Source organism: Macaca thibetana, chromosome 12 (assembly GCF_024542745.1).
Source record: "Macaca thibetana thibetana isolate TM-01 chromosome 12, ASM2454274v1, whole genome shotgun sequence".
Lineage (NCBI taxonomy): Eukaryota > Metazoa > Chordata > Mammalia > Primates > Cercopithecidae > Macaca > Macaca thibetana.
Window position 1 is genome coordinate 15,285,226 of NC_065589.1, and position 15,645 is coordinate 15,300,870.

The following is a 15,645-nucleotide window of genomic DNA, read 5'->3' on the forward strand; positions in this document are numbered from 1 at the left end:
ACCACACCTGGATAATTTTTGTATTTTGTAGAGATGGGGGTTTTGCCATGTTGCCCAGGCTGATCTCGAACTCCTGAGCTCAAGTGTTACTGCCCATCTTGGCCTCCCAGTGTTGGGATTACAGGTGTGAGCTACTGCGCCCAACAAAAATACTTTAAAAAACAACACAAACAAACCCCCCCTCCGCCAACTAAAATAGCCATGGCAACATTATGGTTTTATTTTGTGGGTTGTTTTTTTTTTTTTTGAGATAGGGTCTCGCTCTGTCGCCCAGGCTGCAGTGCAGTGGCACAATCTCGGCTTACTGCAAACTCTCCCTCCCGGGATCAAGCAATTCTCCTGCCTCGGCCTCCAGAGTAGCTGGGATTACAGGTGTGCGCCACCATGCCTGGCTCATTTTTGTATTTTCAGTAGAGACGGGGTTTCACCATGTTGGCCAGGCTCATCTCAAACTCCTGATCTCGTGATCCGCCTGCCTCAGCCTCCCAAAGTGCTGGGATTACAGGCGTAAGCCACTGCACTCGACTGACATTATGGTTTTAAAAAAATTAAACTTTATAGTAAAAAACAAATAGTATGTTAATTAAAGGACTTGAAAATTAAGATTTTCAAAATATCAATCAATATTTATTGATGTTCTTGGTCAGGCATGGTGGCTCACACCTGTAATCCCAGGTGGATGCTTTTCTTCTTCTTCTTTTTTTTTTTTGAGACAGTGTCACTCTCTTCCTCAGGCTGGAGTGCAATGGTGCTATTTCAGCTCACTGCAACCTCCACCTCCCGGGTTCAAGCAATTCTCATGCCTCAGCCTCCCGAGTAGCTGGGATTACAGGTGCATGCCCTCTCGTCCAGATAATTTTTGCATTTTTAGTAGAAACGGGGTTTCACCACATTGGCCAGGCTGGTCTTAAACTCCTAGCCGCACGTGATCCATCCACCTTGGCCTCCCAAAGTAGTGGGATTACAGGTGTGAGTCACCATGCCCAGCCTGGATGTTTGTTTTGTTTAAATCTGAGGTTTTTTTTTTTTTTTTTTTTTTTTTTTTTTTTTTTTAGATAGGGTCTCACTGTGTTGCCCAGGATGGAGTACAGTGGCATGATCTTGGCTTACTGCAATCTCTGCCTCCTGGGTTCGAGAGACTTTCGTGCCTCAGCCTCCTGAGTAGCTGAGATTACAGGTACACACCACCATGACCGGCTAATTTTTGTATTTTTTGGTAGAGACGGGGTTTCACCATGTTGGCCAGGCTGGTCTTAAACTCGACCTCAAAAGATCCACCCACTTTGGCCTCCCAAAGTGCTGGGATTACAAGTGTGAGTCACTGTGCCTGGCCTCAATGCAAAATTTTAAAATGTCTCTCAGAATCATCCTTCATTGATTATGCACTTACTTTTATTCATCCCTGAGGCTGAGAAATAGTTTCCTAGGTTCAAGCAGCTTCCTGGAAGTTGGGTCACAGGGTCTAATGCTACACAGTTATATAACATATAACACTAGACACTCTGCATGCATGCATACCATTCTCCTTTTATATGCTTATACCCCAAGTTAAATTTGATTGTTCAAGTAAATGTCCTCTAGGTTTTTTGATGGCCGATTCTCTCAATCTGTTCAAAGCCCACCTCTTCTTCAGGAATCTACTCAGAGCCTTAGTGGTTTTCCTCTATACTCATCCCCATTTTCTGTGAGACTTTTATGCAGAAGGGGGAAAGGTACAAATGAACAATGTAGACTGAACAGTTGGGATAAGTATCTTCCCTCCCCAACATGTTCAGTGTCCAAAATTTAACATCATGAATCACGGGGAGAACAGTTAAGCCAGTGACTGCGGGTTTTGGGAAGGACACATGGCCCAATTTGTCAGGAGTAAGGAGATCATGCTTGTGGTAAGGGGGCCATGAAACTGTATCTGTACAAAGACTGTGAGTGCACATCTCTGAATTTTCCATGCAGGAATGTGTATACATATATACAATTCAGCTTTTCCTTTTCTCTCCAGACTTTTGCTCCATTCTATTCATTGCAGTCCCAGCTCCTCTTTCCAGAAGTGACGAGGAAGGAAAAAGAGCTCAAGAAACCGTCACCAAACTGTGATCAGACCCATATTCATGAAGTTCTTTATTTTCTAAGCTCCCGCAGGATCCTTTTAAAATATTCACTGAGTCCCTGGGAGATCTTCTGCATTTGTTTTAGGATATGCCATGTAGCTATGGTTTTTTGCTTCACATCCTTAGCGTTGTCATATCAACTGAACTGGGCACCAATAACCATCTGCTACTTCTTCACAGTAGAATCACAGGTCTAGGGCCTTCTGCTAGACATTCATGGCTTCTGTGTTATCCTTCAGATTCTAAGATTGCTGCTTTCTAAGTATAATCTGTGTTAAGGGTGGAAGTAGCTGGATATTTCTTCTACTCCTTGAGCTCTGGCTGTACATTAGGGACATAACTGCTGTAGAATTTGGCATCCTATGGATGCCATTTGATGGCTTCTGTATAAAGCTGGCGTGGCTTGGAGATAGTTCCATTTCTGAAACCACTCAAGGCCTTTACTCTTCCAAAATCAGGTCAGGGTTTACATATGCCAACTGACTTTGCTCCTTCCAGATTAATTCCTAACTATTGACAGTTCTTGTATATCTGCAGTTCAGTGCTCTTCCAAAGGTTTATTATAGAAATGAATAGTATTCTCATACTTCTCCTCTTTGAAGTAAGAGATGCCAACTTGGGCAAAAGCTTTTACTCTCTATCTTTAGTCCAGTCTGTTTTTTCTTCCAACTTCAATGGACTTCTCACAAAGTTTTTAGGGCTTATTGTAGCTGATTTTTTTAAAGCACATCATGGCTTGATTGACAGGATGTAATGGCAGAGTCCACATCTTTGACTTGGTCACATCGTTCAAGGCTGCGTCAAATCTTCTTACAGGCAGCATTTCCAACTCTTTCTGTATAGTTCTTCCTTCTTGTTCTCTGGAAGATCCTTCCCCACTGGCTCCCGTTTGGATTCCTTGATGAGAAGAGGTGGTAATGTCAGTGTCACAGCTTCTTTCTCCTCATTCACACGGCCCAGTCTCTTTGACACTAAAAACTGTCATGACTTGGGCATTTTGTATTTCACGCCCAGATAACATGGTTTATTGCACAGTTGCTTTGTTAGTTGATTTCCAAATATTGGTGGAGATCAGGCATATTGGAAGCGTTTGTCAACTTCCTCTCTTCCAGCCAAGCCTCCAGATTTTTAAACCCTCTTTAAGCTAAGCGATTATTTATGTTCTATTTTAAGCCCTCCTCAAGAGCTCACCCGGATTCTTTAAGCCAGTTTAAGAACTCAAGTACAGTTGCTTTCTACAAATTTGTCCCTTACATCAATCAGGCTTTCAGACAATTTTATTGGCTTCCTCATAAGCCATCTCCTGGTAGTCTCTTCTCTTGAGATAGGTCAGTGGTTTTCAGTAGGGGGTGATCTTGCCCTGTAGAGAACATCTGGCAATGTCTGGAGGTATTTTCTTTTTTATTGTGGTAAAACACACATAACATACACAATTTTAACCATTTTGAAGTATACAATTCAGTGGCATTTAGGACACTCACAATGTTGTGTAATCATTACCACTATCTAGTTCCAGAATATTTTCATCAGCCTGAAGGAAACCCCATACTGATTAAGCAGTCACTCTCAATCCCCCTTTCCTCTAACCCCCTGGCAACTACTGATCTGTATCCTGTCTTCATTCATTTGGCCACTCTGGATATTTCATGTAAGTAGAAAAATGCAATATATGGCCTTTGCTGTCTGGCTTCTTAAACTTTACATTTTCAAGGTTCATCCATGTTGTGGCATGTATCAGTACCTTTTTTTTTTTTAATTTATTTTTATTTTTTATTTTTTTGGAGACAGAGTCTGGCTCTGTTGCCCAGGTTGGAGTGCAGCAGTGCAATCTCGGCTCACTGCTACCTCCACCTCCCGGGTTCAAGTGATTCTCCTGCCTCTGCCTCCGGAGTAGCTGGGACTACAGGTGTCCACACCACCATGCTCAGCTAATTTCTATATTTTTAGTAGGGTCTCACCATGTTGGCCAGGCTGGTCTTGAACTCCTGACCTCAAGTGATCTGCCTGCCTCAGCCTCCCAAAGTGCTGGGATTCTAGGCATCAGCCACCGCACCCGGCCAGTACCTCATTTTTTTTATGGCTGAATAAGAGTTACTATATGGCTAGATCATGTTTTGCTTATCCATTCATCACCTGATGGACATTTTAGCTGCTTCCACCTTTTCGCTATTACAAACATTTTTGGATATCATGACTTGGAAGATGGTAATGCCATCCTGTAGATAGATACCACAAATATTGCAAACATTCTACAGTGCAAAAAGATGGCTCTCACCACAAGGAATTATCCAGTCCAAAATGCCAATAGTGCTGAAGTAAAGAAACCCTGCCAACTACTGCAGAATGATTACTACAGAGCAATGTTCTGGGGATCTCACTTTATAGATTCTGAGTAACATCTGAATGAATCATCAATGTTATCAGCACTCAGGGTCTTATTGCTTCTCTATTTCATTCAATTTCTAGAAGCTACTAGAACTCTGGCTCCCTTACCCCTTCCTCCCTTGCTCACAGCAGCTGAATGCTTGTTGAAGGCTACTGGACCCTTCTATAAGCTTTTATAAACTTAAGTTCAAACCATCATCTTTGCTTTCAATAGGCAGATGGTATTAATCTCAAAAACTCCTCTTTCATTTCAGGATCTGGCTCCTGCCACAGGATTTTAACTCTTTCCTAACAATAACATTTATACATATTGAGCTTTTAACACGAATTAGAACATGTCCTTACATGCATTCTTACATTTAATTCTCACAATAATCTTAATGCACTTGGCATTACTCTTATCTTTATTTCAGAGATAAGCCCTAGAACTGTTAAATAACTTGCCAAAAGTTATGTGGTTAGTAAATGGCAAAGTGGCAAAGTAGGTCTTCAAAGTTAGGTCTAATTCTCACACAAACTTTTTTACCCCAGTGTTATACACTCTGGGCATCTATCACATTTGACTAAATATCACAATTAATGCAGGAATGAACCCTGTAGAGTCTTAAAGCCTGGGTCTACTGAGGGAAATCCCGGCAAACTTTCTTCACTCACTCTTAAAATAATCACTCAGGGAATTGCTTGGGTTGCTTTCAATCAGTTAGGAGCAGCAGAAAGATCAAAAGAAAAACCCAAAGAATACAATAAAGAACATTTCTTTCCTGGTAAAATCCTCACTGTAAGACAATTATTTTCACAGGTATAACTCCCAAGGAACTCTGGGGAGTTAGAAAGCTGGGCCTCAAACTGGGAGCTCACTGGATACTTTTGTTTTATGTAACCATCTTGGTAACTTTCATTATTTTCTGCTATTAAAGAATTTTATATCTTCTGTGCGTGTTGATGTCTTTCCCTCACTCATATTATTGTCCTGCTGAAACCAGACAGACAGCAAACTTTTTGAATGCAGGAACTATGTCTCATTAATTCTTATACTGCATATAGTATCTCAGAGATAAAAGTTGAAAAATGTTTGTTAAATAATACAATTCTCCAAGCGTCTTAGTGCCTTTCTGTCATGTAAAGTCTCAGATTATTGCTTTTCACCAAACAAATACCTAGAATATCCAAACTGTGTGCATATTACCTCAATTATCTCAGCAGAAACTTACAATCTAAGAACCTAGTCCTAGCAAACTGCATTGCCCTAGACAGTAGGCGGACTTTACCCTCTTTGGAAAGGACTACATGCAAAATGAAACCAGACACAAGCAATACCATCATTAATAAAAACATACGTTTGTACATTGTCTTACACTAGCTTCATGACAACATGTTGGAAGTTCAGAAGGTATATGAAAAAGATGCAACTCCAGAAATCATCACAGCAAAGAAGCTTCAAAGCTTAGCTGTAAGTCAATGGCAAAGGCAGGATTTGAACTCTGCTACTAACACCTTGTTAGTCTACACTGCTACATTTAGGTCAACTGGCATATTAATATAATGCAGTATAGGAGCTAACTCAGTAGAAACTTTTAATCAAGAAGCGAGAATGGGTAGTGTTAAGGGAAAAAGGGCTTTCTTTGTCATGTTTGCTAGACTGATTTTATAACAAAGTGATACATTTACTTTTTATTGCTAAACTCCCAACTTTTTCTTATTATTTAACAAGTAACACCTACCCATAAATGGTCTTTCTTCAAACCACAGGAACTTAATAATACTTTCCACAAAATTTACATTTTCCTAAAATATAACATTCAAATTTTAAAAATAGCATAATAACTTATTTGCCACATTTGTAAATTAGAATTATTAGTAATGTTCCATATGGAAAGCTTTCATGACATATTGCTAAGGATATGATAAAGCCTCTTCACTCTTCTCTTTTACCTTTGTTTACATTATTTCAAATTCTGGTGATATTAAAGTTCTACTTACTTCTTCATTTTGAGGGGTTGTAGGAGGTCTTTCTAAATCCAGAAAATCTAGTGGTCTTTCACTTAGCGTAAGTACACGAGGTGGTGTTTTTAGTGCCAGGGGTTTAAAGGGAGTTGACTGAATAAGGTCAAGATCTGCTGGTCTTGAAAATGAAACATCTTCATTATTTCCTAGGAGTTAAGAAAATAGACAAAGAAGAGAAAAGTGGGAGGTTTTTTAAAAAGACAGTGTTTTTTGTTAAAATGTATTTACCTTCTTCTGCTTTTGAATTATACCTCCCAACGAGCATTAGTTTCTTTCAAAATATGCTTCCAGCGTACTGACATTTCACTAATATTTATCACTGTGGTACAGAAATAAGAAATTATGCAATGCATGATATATAACCAAAAAAACTGATATTTAGAATATATAAAACTCTTACAACACCCAATTTTTTAAAATGACAAAACATTCGAATAGACACTTCACAATGAATATATATAAATGGCCAAAAAGCACAAGAGCAGATGTTCAAAATTATTAATAATCAGGGAAATAGAATTAAAATCACGAGATGGCACTACACACCCACTCAAACAGCTAAAATTAAAAAGACTGACAATACAAAATGTTGGCAAGGATGTGGAGCAACTGAAACTCATACATCACTGATGGAATGCAACACCATACTAGAATTTGGAAAATAGTTTAGCAGTCTTTCAAAGTTTAAAATAACTTGTAGTACATAAACCAGCAATTTCACTCCTAAAGATATGAAAACATATGTCTTCACAAAGACTTGAACCTGAATATTCACAGTGGCTTTAATCCTAACAGCTTCAAACAAAAAGTAATCAATGAATGAAGATGAATGGATAAACAAATTATAGTGTATCCAAACTGAAATATTACTCAGTAATAAAATGGAATGAATAACTGATATATGCAACAACAGAAGAATCTCAAAAACATTACACTGAACAAAAGAAGCCAGATAAGAGTATATACTCTATGATTCCGTTTACATGAAACTCTGGGAAAGACAAATCTAGTCTCTGGCTATAGAAAGGAGACTATGGTTGCCTAGAGTTGAGGGGAAGGGACTGAGTGAGAAAGAGACACAAGGGAACCCTGTAGAGCAACAAAAATGGTCTCTATTTGGACTGTGGTGGTGGTTATATGGGTGTTTACTTTTGTCAAAACTCATCAAGTACACACTTAGAAATGTATACATTTTATGTGTGTAAAACCTCAATAATTAGTTGAATTACTAAAAAATACTGTTTGAAATTCAGACTATAATAATGAATGGAAATTTCAAAAGCATAAAGTTGCATTTTCCAACTCCTTTTCTAAATAACATTTAGAAAAACTCAAGTTTTCATAAAAACATACAAAACAAAGACTTAACGGGCAACCTTCTAAGTAAAGGTGAAATACCTGCCACAACAATCCTCTCCGGAACTTGCATTATCACACTAGCATTTGGAACTCCTTCTTGGAATCCTTGTTCCAGGTCAGCGTTTGGTGGTGCTACTTTTAACTTTTCTGGGACCCTCATTCGCTGACTAATGCCTTCAGTATATTCCATTTCGTACTGAATTCGACTAATTTCTGCCATCTCAGCAGCAGGAGAAGGAAATGTTGCCCCACTCACCCTGTGGGAGAAAAATTTAAAGACAGGGCTGACTGTTAAAATGTCAGTCTCCTCTAAGTAGAGTAGCGAAGTTAGAAGACAATACCTTATAGAAAGAGAGAAAGGAAACTTCTCATTTGCAAGTACTGAACACATACAAAGCAAAAATAAAAGATGAAAGAAAATGATTTCCTCAACAAAATGCCTTCTTATCAGCTGAAACTGTACCTTGAGGAAAGGAAACTTCTCATTTGGAAGTACTGAACACATACAAAGCAAAAATAAAGGATGAAAGAAAATGATTTCCTCAACAAAATGCCTTCTTACTTATCAGCTGAAATTGTACCTTGATATTGCTTAGCAGTAAATTTTTAAAATTATTATAGAATTACAACACAAATGTGTACATACACATACATACACACACTCTCTCTGCATAGATAAATACGCATGCTGCTTGTAACTAAAAAAATGCCTGCAATAAAATTTAAACTTAAATTTCCTCATCAATTTGAGGGAAAGCTGCTTGGACTTTAAAAATTAAAAATCACTGTCAAGCATGAAAAAATAAAACCTTTAAATGACAAATGCATCGGTTATTCAAAACCTTTAAATGACAGATGCATAAAATTAACTCTGAATTTACTAAAAAAGAAGACGCAACTCCCTGAAAATCACATCATACAAATTAAAACTTCTCTTAATGACTGAGATGCAATGAATACCAAATTTAGAATTTGTAATAATAAATCCTCATGTTTGTATTCATTTTTGGAGGAATTGAAAGTTTTACACTATTAATTTGTATTTAATATCATATTTACATGTGTATTTTTTTTAATGCAGTAGAAAGAATGTTGCCACCAATACAAATGCTGATAAATATGTAGAACAGCATGGTTAGCTTTGAAGCCATTGTCTCTCAAACCTGTAATACCAGCTCAACTGAATAAAATTTCACTGACCTTCCTAGTGGTGTGTCACTGCTCGTTCTTTTAATCATTTTAATACAGTAAATACACGTCTATAATAGCTATTAAAATACTGCTACCCTGTAGTTCAGTTTACACAACAACTCCCCTACACATCTAAACTTTTTTTGGAGGTGTACATAACACGGACACTGTTTTTCCAGCTGTAAAAAAGAAAGAATAAAAATCAGTATTTCAACAATTCATTTCGTAAGAAAACTATGAAAAAAGTAAATATCTACTTAAAATGACTTTTGGATTTGAACATGGCTTAGGGCTTGATTCGAGAAACCAATTTTCAAATCTATCCTAAGAAGAGTTTTTCTATACCTCAAAAATCATAGACAGTTTCAAGCACAGTCACTGTCTTATGATTTTGCAAACAGGATACAGAGAAGCTATATCAAATATATATACAAATGTGAAGTCAGGCTAGAAAAAAAACAATACTGCCATAAAACTCCTCTAATCATCATACACCAAAGGGGAAAAAATCCTTTTTTAAGACTAAGCCCAAATGAAGAAATCATGAAGGGAATACAAAGGGTAAAAAGTAAATGTAACTGAGGTAGCCTACAAATGTGACGTCTAATGGTTTCTTTAAATAGAAATAAACTTCGAAATTTAGTGTAAACTTCAAATGGAAATTACACTCAATTTTTCACAAAGACATTATATATAAATAAAGGGCATAAAAAGTTAAACACAGTATACACGACTTTACCATGGCTAAGGTACTTCCTAAACTCCATGCCGGAGATATAGCCCCACCCTAAGCCCCCGCCTCACTGAGATGCCTAGGAGAGTTCTTAGAGGTTCTCAGGACACTCAGCCCCAGCAACTGGTTTAACTATGACTGCTAACTCACATCTTTTATTCTTTAACAAAAAATCTCTGGGGACATAGATCTTTAAGGATTTGGCATGCAGACGATTTAAAGACTAAGAAAGTAAGCCAAAAGGGACAATTTTTACTCACAAATGTGTACCAACTACTGCTTGCTATTTGGCACTATCTGCTTCTGTGCTTCATATTAAATCCTTTAACTTGCTTCAATGTGCATGTGCTGGATTGAGAGCCACTTTTGTCCCTGGGGAAGAAAAACAGGGGCTAATTGAGAAACTAGATGACACCACTACTAGGGATTCATTATTGGAAATTCTCCAAATGGTAACAGTCACAGAGATGTACAACCTGACATCAAGAGACCAGTAAGAGAAGAAAGAAAGAAAAAAATGAAGCTTACCACCAATCTTAGTTCCACAGATGGGGTCCTATGACTATTCATTAGTTAAGGCAATATAAAAGACTAGCTCTGGCATTATTTCTGATTTGTGTTTAGAAAAATGCGGCAGATGAAAAATATGTAAGTTTAAATGAATTTAATACTTATGTGTATATATGCATATAGGTACACATAGATGTTAAAGAGGAACAAATGCATTGTAAAATTTTTTTTTTTTTGTCACCCAGGCTAGATTGCAATGGAGCAATCACTGCTCACTGAAGCCTTGATCTCAGGGACTCATGTGATCCTCCTGCCTCAGCCTCCTGAATAGCTGGGACTAGAGGCGTATGCCACCACACCCAGCTAATTTTTGTATTTTTTGTAGAGGCACAGTCTTACTATGTTGCTCAGGCTGATCTCAAACTTTTAGGCTCAAGAAATCCTCCCATCTTGGTCTCCCAAAGTGCTGGGATTACAGGTGTGAGCCACCGTGCCCGGCCCGTTTAAATTTTCATTCACTTACAATGTTAAAATTTTGAACCAGTAACTCAGGTACTCGGTACAAAGTACACAAGCTATACAGAGAAAAGGAAGTGTCCCACTTCCAATCCTATCTTTAACCACCCAGGTTCCCACAGGCAACCTTTATAATCAATTTTTGTGCATCATTCTAGATGAGATGCTCTTCTAATACTTGTGTGTATCTCAAGCATAGCAAAAGCTCGTATTCAGAACTAACACTGAAAAGAGCTACCTCAAAAAGATTATAGCCTTTGGTCATTATAAACTGAAGTTTTATAATAATAAACGAGAAGCAAGTAGCTAGAACCTCAGTATCTCCTTGAAATGTGCTTTCTCTGCAGTCCATTCATTGCATTTCAGTCTTATGAACTTTCTAGTAGTACGTCTCATAGGTCTCACTAGTATATTTCGTTCTATAGCAACATCTTTTCTTAGGAGAATCTCCGAGTTTGTGAAAAACTATTGACTTAGAAAATAAAGGTGGATACTGAAATGCCAACTTCTGGAAAAAGCCAAATTCTCCTGTAGCCGAACTAGTTAAATGTAAAAAGTAACCGGAACTTTTCTGCTAAGACTTAACACTGTACTATCCCAATTATTGGGTTTTCTGCTTAAAAACAAATCAAAATCTAATTTTTTCTCCCTCATTAGACTGTGGCATTTCTGATAATATCTTTTGGCAATAAATAAACTTCTCATCATTTGGTGTTGATATGTTAATTCCAGAAGTTTTGTAACTTAGAATCCAGTAGGCAACCAGTACGTGATTCTGTTATATAACATAACAAAGGAGGCAAAATCTCTCAGAATCACAGATGATTTCAGATTTCTACCTTCTAAGCCCAGTGGTTTCCAAACACCAGTAACTAACTAGACAAACTTCATGGTTTTTTTCTTTTTCCCATATTCACAGAGTACATTAACTTTTTGCTACAGTTAATTTTTTAACTCGACTTTTTAAAATCAAAAAAGTATTGTAAAAGAAAATTTTGTATCACTACCTTAAACCATGGCTGTACATATATAAATACAGATTGCAAAGACATCCTATTACAAAAAAATCCTCATTCACATACCACCTAGAGTCAAGTCACATGCCACTAGTGGAAAGTGTACCAATTTTGGGACACAGTGATTCTAGTCCAACTTCCTCATTTTCTGTATTAGAACACTGGAAGCCAGAAAGCCTAGGAAGTAACTGAAACAACTTGAGGCAAACTGACTGTGGTTGCAAATGTTTATATACTTCTCAAAGACAAACAAACAAAAACAAAAACCAAAAAAACCCTCCAGTTCTTCACCACCTACTGTGTGGCCCTAGTTCACATAGATGGGCCACTCTGCACACCGTGTTTCAGTTCTCTTTCGAAGAAACTATATTTAAAAAGTCACTGCAAACTTTGAAAACTATATATTAATGAACTTTAAAATAAGGTTATGAATCCACAGCAAAGTTTCAACACCAGAAGAGAGGAGAGCGAGGACTGCACTTTATAATTCTGAAAGGAGGCAGCTCTATCAGACAGGAAGGGAGAGAACACAATTTCCGTTTGGAAAGAAGAGCAAAAGCAATATACAAGCCTTTGAAACCAAAAGATAGCAGGTCCCCCAAGCAATTTAATTGCATGGGAAGACTACTAAGTATAACTAAATCGTCCTAATTTTCCTAAGGGTTTTTCTTTTGGGAATCTCATTAGCCAACGGAATTGAGGCAGAAAAAATGTTTTTCACGCAGGGAGAGAAAACATTCGTGATCATTCTAAGTCTCTCGGTGGATAAGAGGCCTGAATACAAATGGTTCTATATTTGGGCAGAAGGGCCAGAAAGCTTTTTTTTTTTTTTTCCCCCTCTTTAATCTTCTCCAATGAAAACATGTCACTTTTGAAAGGGTGCTCTTCCCTCGAGAATGCCCTTTGCTTCTAACTTTGTGGGACGTAGACAGGGGTGTTCTTTTACGATAATAATAATAGTAGCACACGTCCTGCAGAGGAAGGTCAGAAGCCCGGCGGAAGAGGAACCGCAGCTTTCCTCCGGCTTCCCAGCTCCTGGAAGGAAACCCGAGAGCAACCGCCTGCAGCCACATCTGCGAGCAAGGATGCTCACAGACGGGCAGGGTGGCCCGCAGCCACCCGCGATGCCACAACCTGGGCTTCCAACAAGGCCCTTCTTTTCCAACATGTACTTGCCACAAAACAATACAAAAACCTCCTTTTAGACAGGGCAGATTTAAGGTCATCCTGTAAGGTGTCAGGGACTTGGCAGGGAAGGGTGAGTGAAGATTTACAAAGCCCGGCGTTCACGCTCACGGGACTCCCGCTGCTTCCCAAACCTCTATTTTCTAGTCGGAAAAGTCCGGTTAATCCACAAAAGGAGACGCCGAACCACACAGGGTGAAGAGGTTCGCCCAAAAACACCTGCAGAAGGCGCTTCTCTCCCTCGCTCTCCTCGGGGACTCAAGGTCCCGGGGACGAGGAAAGACCAGGGTTGAAGGCAAGAGGCCCGGGGACGGGACTCGGGTCAGGGAGGCTACCGGGGGGCCCCCACCGCGGGTCCCTCTGTTGGCCGGAGGGTCTCGGCGGCGGCGCTAGGCCTGGCAGCCAGCTCGGGCGGCGGGTCGCGAAGAGGTCAGCACTCACCCCTGGGCCCACAGGAGGGTCCCGGCGAGGACCGCCGCCCTCCGGCTCCCGGGGCGCTCGAGTGGGCGCTCTCAGAGGCGGTTGGCCGAGAGCACGGAGGCGCCCAGGAACAGCACCGGCGGAGCGGCCCGCAGAGGGCCAGGGCAGAAGCGCGAAAGGCCGTGGGTGGCCCCTTCAGGGAGCCGTAGCGGAAGAGTGTTCGTGGTCATGTGACGCGGAAAAGGGCGGACGTGCGGCCCACGCACTGGAACGGGTCCACGGTAAGCGATGCGCAGACATCTTTGTTGTGGGCTGACAGCAGGTGACGCCTCTTGCGGTTAAGTTTAATTCACACTTCGGCTTTATTAGATTTTGTAATTTTTAAGAACCTGGTGTTTGCAAGGTAAACCTTCGGTAGCCAATTAAAATAACTATTTCAGGATCATCTGCATCAAAATTTCTGTGCTGTGAGGCTTAGGAATCCTCATATGTAAATCAGCTCCGCGGGTGATTCCATGCATTCCAATTTGATACTTCTTAAGCCCTCAGATGATCAGACCTTGTCTTCCAGGAGAATTCCAGGAGAGGGGAAGTTAGGTTTCACAGTAGTTGGCAGCGTCGTTTAGCTTTGGGAGAGCGCTCTCTGCTTCTGAACACCCAACCACGGACTCTTCCCCCCAGGAAGCCCTTGCTTAGAGCCGGGAAGAATGGTACCGTGCTTGTCAGCTTGGGAACGCACTGAAGCCAAATAATGGAATATTTTATATGCCTTGGTTTTCACAACCGCCTAAAGGTGTGCACATGACTTACGTACTCCTCTGCGATCTAATCCATACTTTAGAGATGTTACCATTCTTCAAAATGATTTGGGAAGCCCTCTGAATTGCGTTCTTGAGCTTCCTAACTCTTGTGTAGGGAAAGTGAAATATTTCCTCCTCCCTCTTGGGGTCTTGGCTGGGCCTAAAAATTAAACTGATGAGGAAAAGAGTCAAACTCTGTAAAATATTTGAAGAGATTTATTCTGAGCCAAATATGAGTGACCATGGCCCGTGACAGAGCCCTCAGGAGGTCCTGAGAACATATGTCCAAGGTGGTTGGGGAACGGCTTGGTTTTATATATTTTAGGGAGGCATGAGACATCAATCAAATAAATTTAAGAAATACATTGGTTTGGTTCAGAAAGGCGGGAGAACTCAAAGCAGGAGCTTCTAGACTGTAGGTAAATTTAAACATTTTCTGGTTGGCATTTGGAGATCTGGGATCCATAGAAAGGAAATGTTGAGGTTAAAATAAAAGATTGTGGAGACCAAGGTTCTTTTGAAGTCTTATAGTGGCTGCAGACAATGAATGACAAATTATCCTATTCAGATATTTAAAAGGTGCTAGACTCTTACATAATCTGTTTAGGATTGGGAGGACCTGGAAGAAACATCTAGCTATGTTAATAGAAATTCTATGTAGATGCAGATTTTCACCCAACAAAGGACAGCTTTGCAGAGCCATTTCAAGATATGTCAAAAACTGAAAACAATGTTTTGGGGTAAAATATTTTGATTTTGTTTCTTGTCTCGTTATGCCAGTGTCAGATTGGAAAGTAAGTCACAATATATAGGGTTAAATAAAAGCCATCTGATGAGAATTTATGGATTGTAGGGCATGACTCCCTAGACCCCTTAGATAGGAATTTGAGCAAGATTAAAAAAAAAAAAAATCAAGAGCTTAGTCTCCGCTGATGTAAAATAGAGACATAAAACGTAACAGGAGGAAAGCATACAAATTTTTATTTAGTAATTTTTACATTTACATTGGAACCTTCCCTAGAAAAATGGAGACCCAAATTAACAGTTGGACCCTAAGTGCTTTTTGGGTCTCCATTTTTCTAGGGAAGACTAAAAAGAGTAGTAAATTGTGAAAATGTGAGAAAACAAGCAAATTTGGGTTAGTGCAGTTAATGCAGAAGTGACTAAGAAGATAAAGGTTGTTGTAACAAAGTGCAAATAAAAATCCGTAAATTTGTGCAGATACAGCTCAGCTTTGACTCTGTGTCTCTGGTGTTGAGAACATCTCCCTTCCTCTTTGTACAGGCAGGGCACCTTTCATGCAGAATTTTTATCTCCTGCTTTCAGGAAGGAAAAAGGAAAGCCACAGTGCTCTTTTTGCATTTGCTTTTGTTTTTTCAAGTGCCTTTGACTCGAAAATAATCTTTATGCCAAAGTGC

The 15,645-nt window shown here is 39.5% G+C and overlaps 1 protein-coding gene across 9 annotated transcripts in view; it reads right to left on the minus strand.

The window, feature by feature from the left end:
• Nucleotides 1-13,652, minus strand: part of MFF (mitochondrial fission factor) — a 32,765-nt gene extending 19,113 nt beyond the window's left edge. For 6 of the 9 annotated variants that reach the window (XM_050752315.1, XM_050752314.1, XM_050752311.1 and 3 more), the window contains exons 1-5: nt 13,449-13,651; nt 10,041-10,152; nt 9,057-9,226; nt 7,896-8,113; nt 6,474-6,643 (exon numbers count right to left, since the gene is read on the minus strand). In XM_050752315.1, the coding sequence (XP_050608272.1) occupies nt 6,474-6,643; nt 7,896-8,113; nt 9,057-9,094 (426 nt within the window). In that variant the 5' untranslated portion in view covers nt 9,095-9,226; nt 10,041-10,152; nt 13,449-13,651. Of the gene's footprint in view, nt 1-6,473; nt 6,644-7,895; nt 8,114-9,056; nt 9,227-10,040; nt 10,153-13,448 lie in introns of those variants that run through there. The other 3 variants (XM_050752308.1, XM_050752312.1, XM_050752316.1) reach the window with 3 other exon arrangements.
• Nucleotides 13,653-15,645: the final 1,993 nt, after the last annotated feature.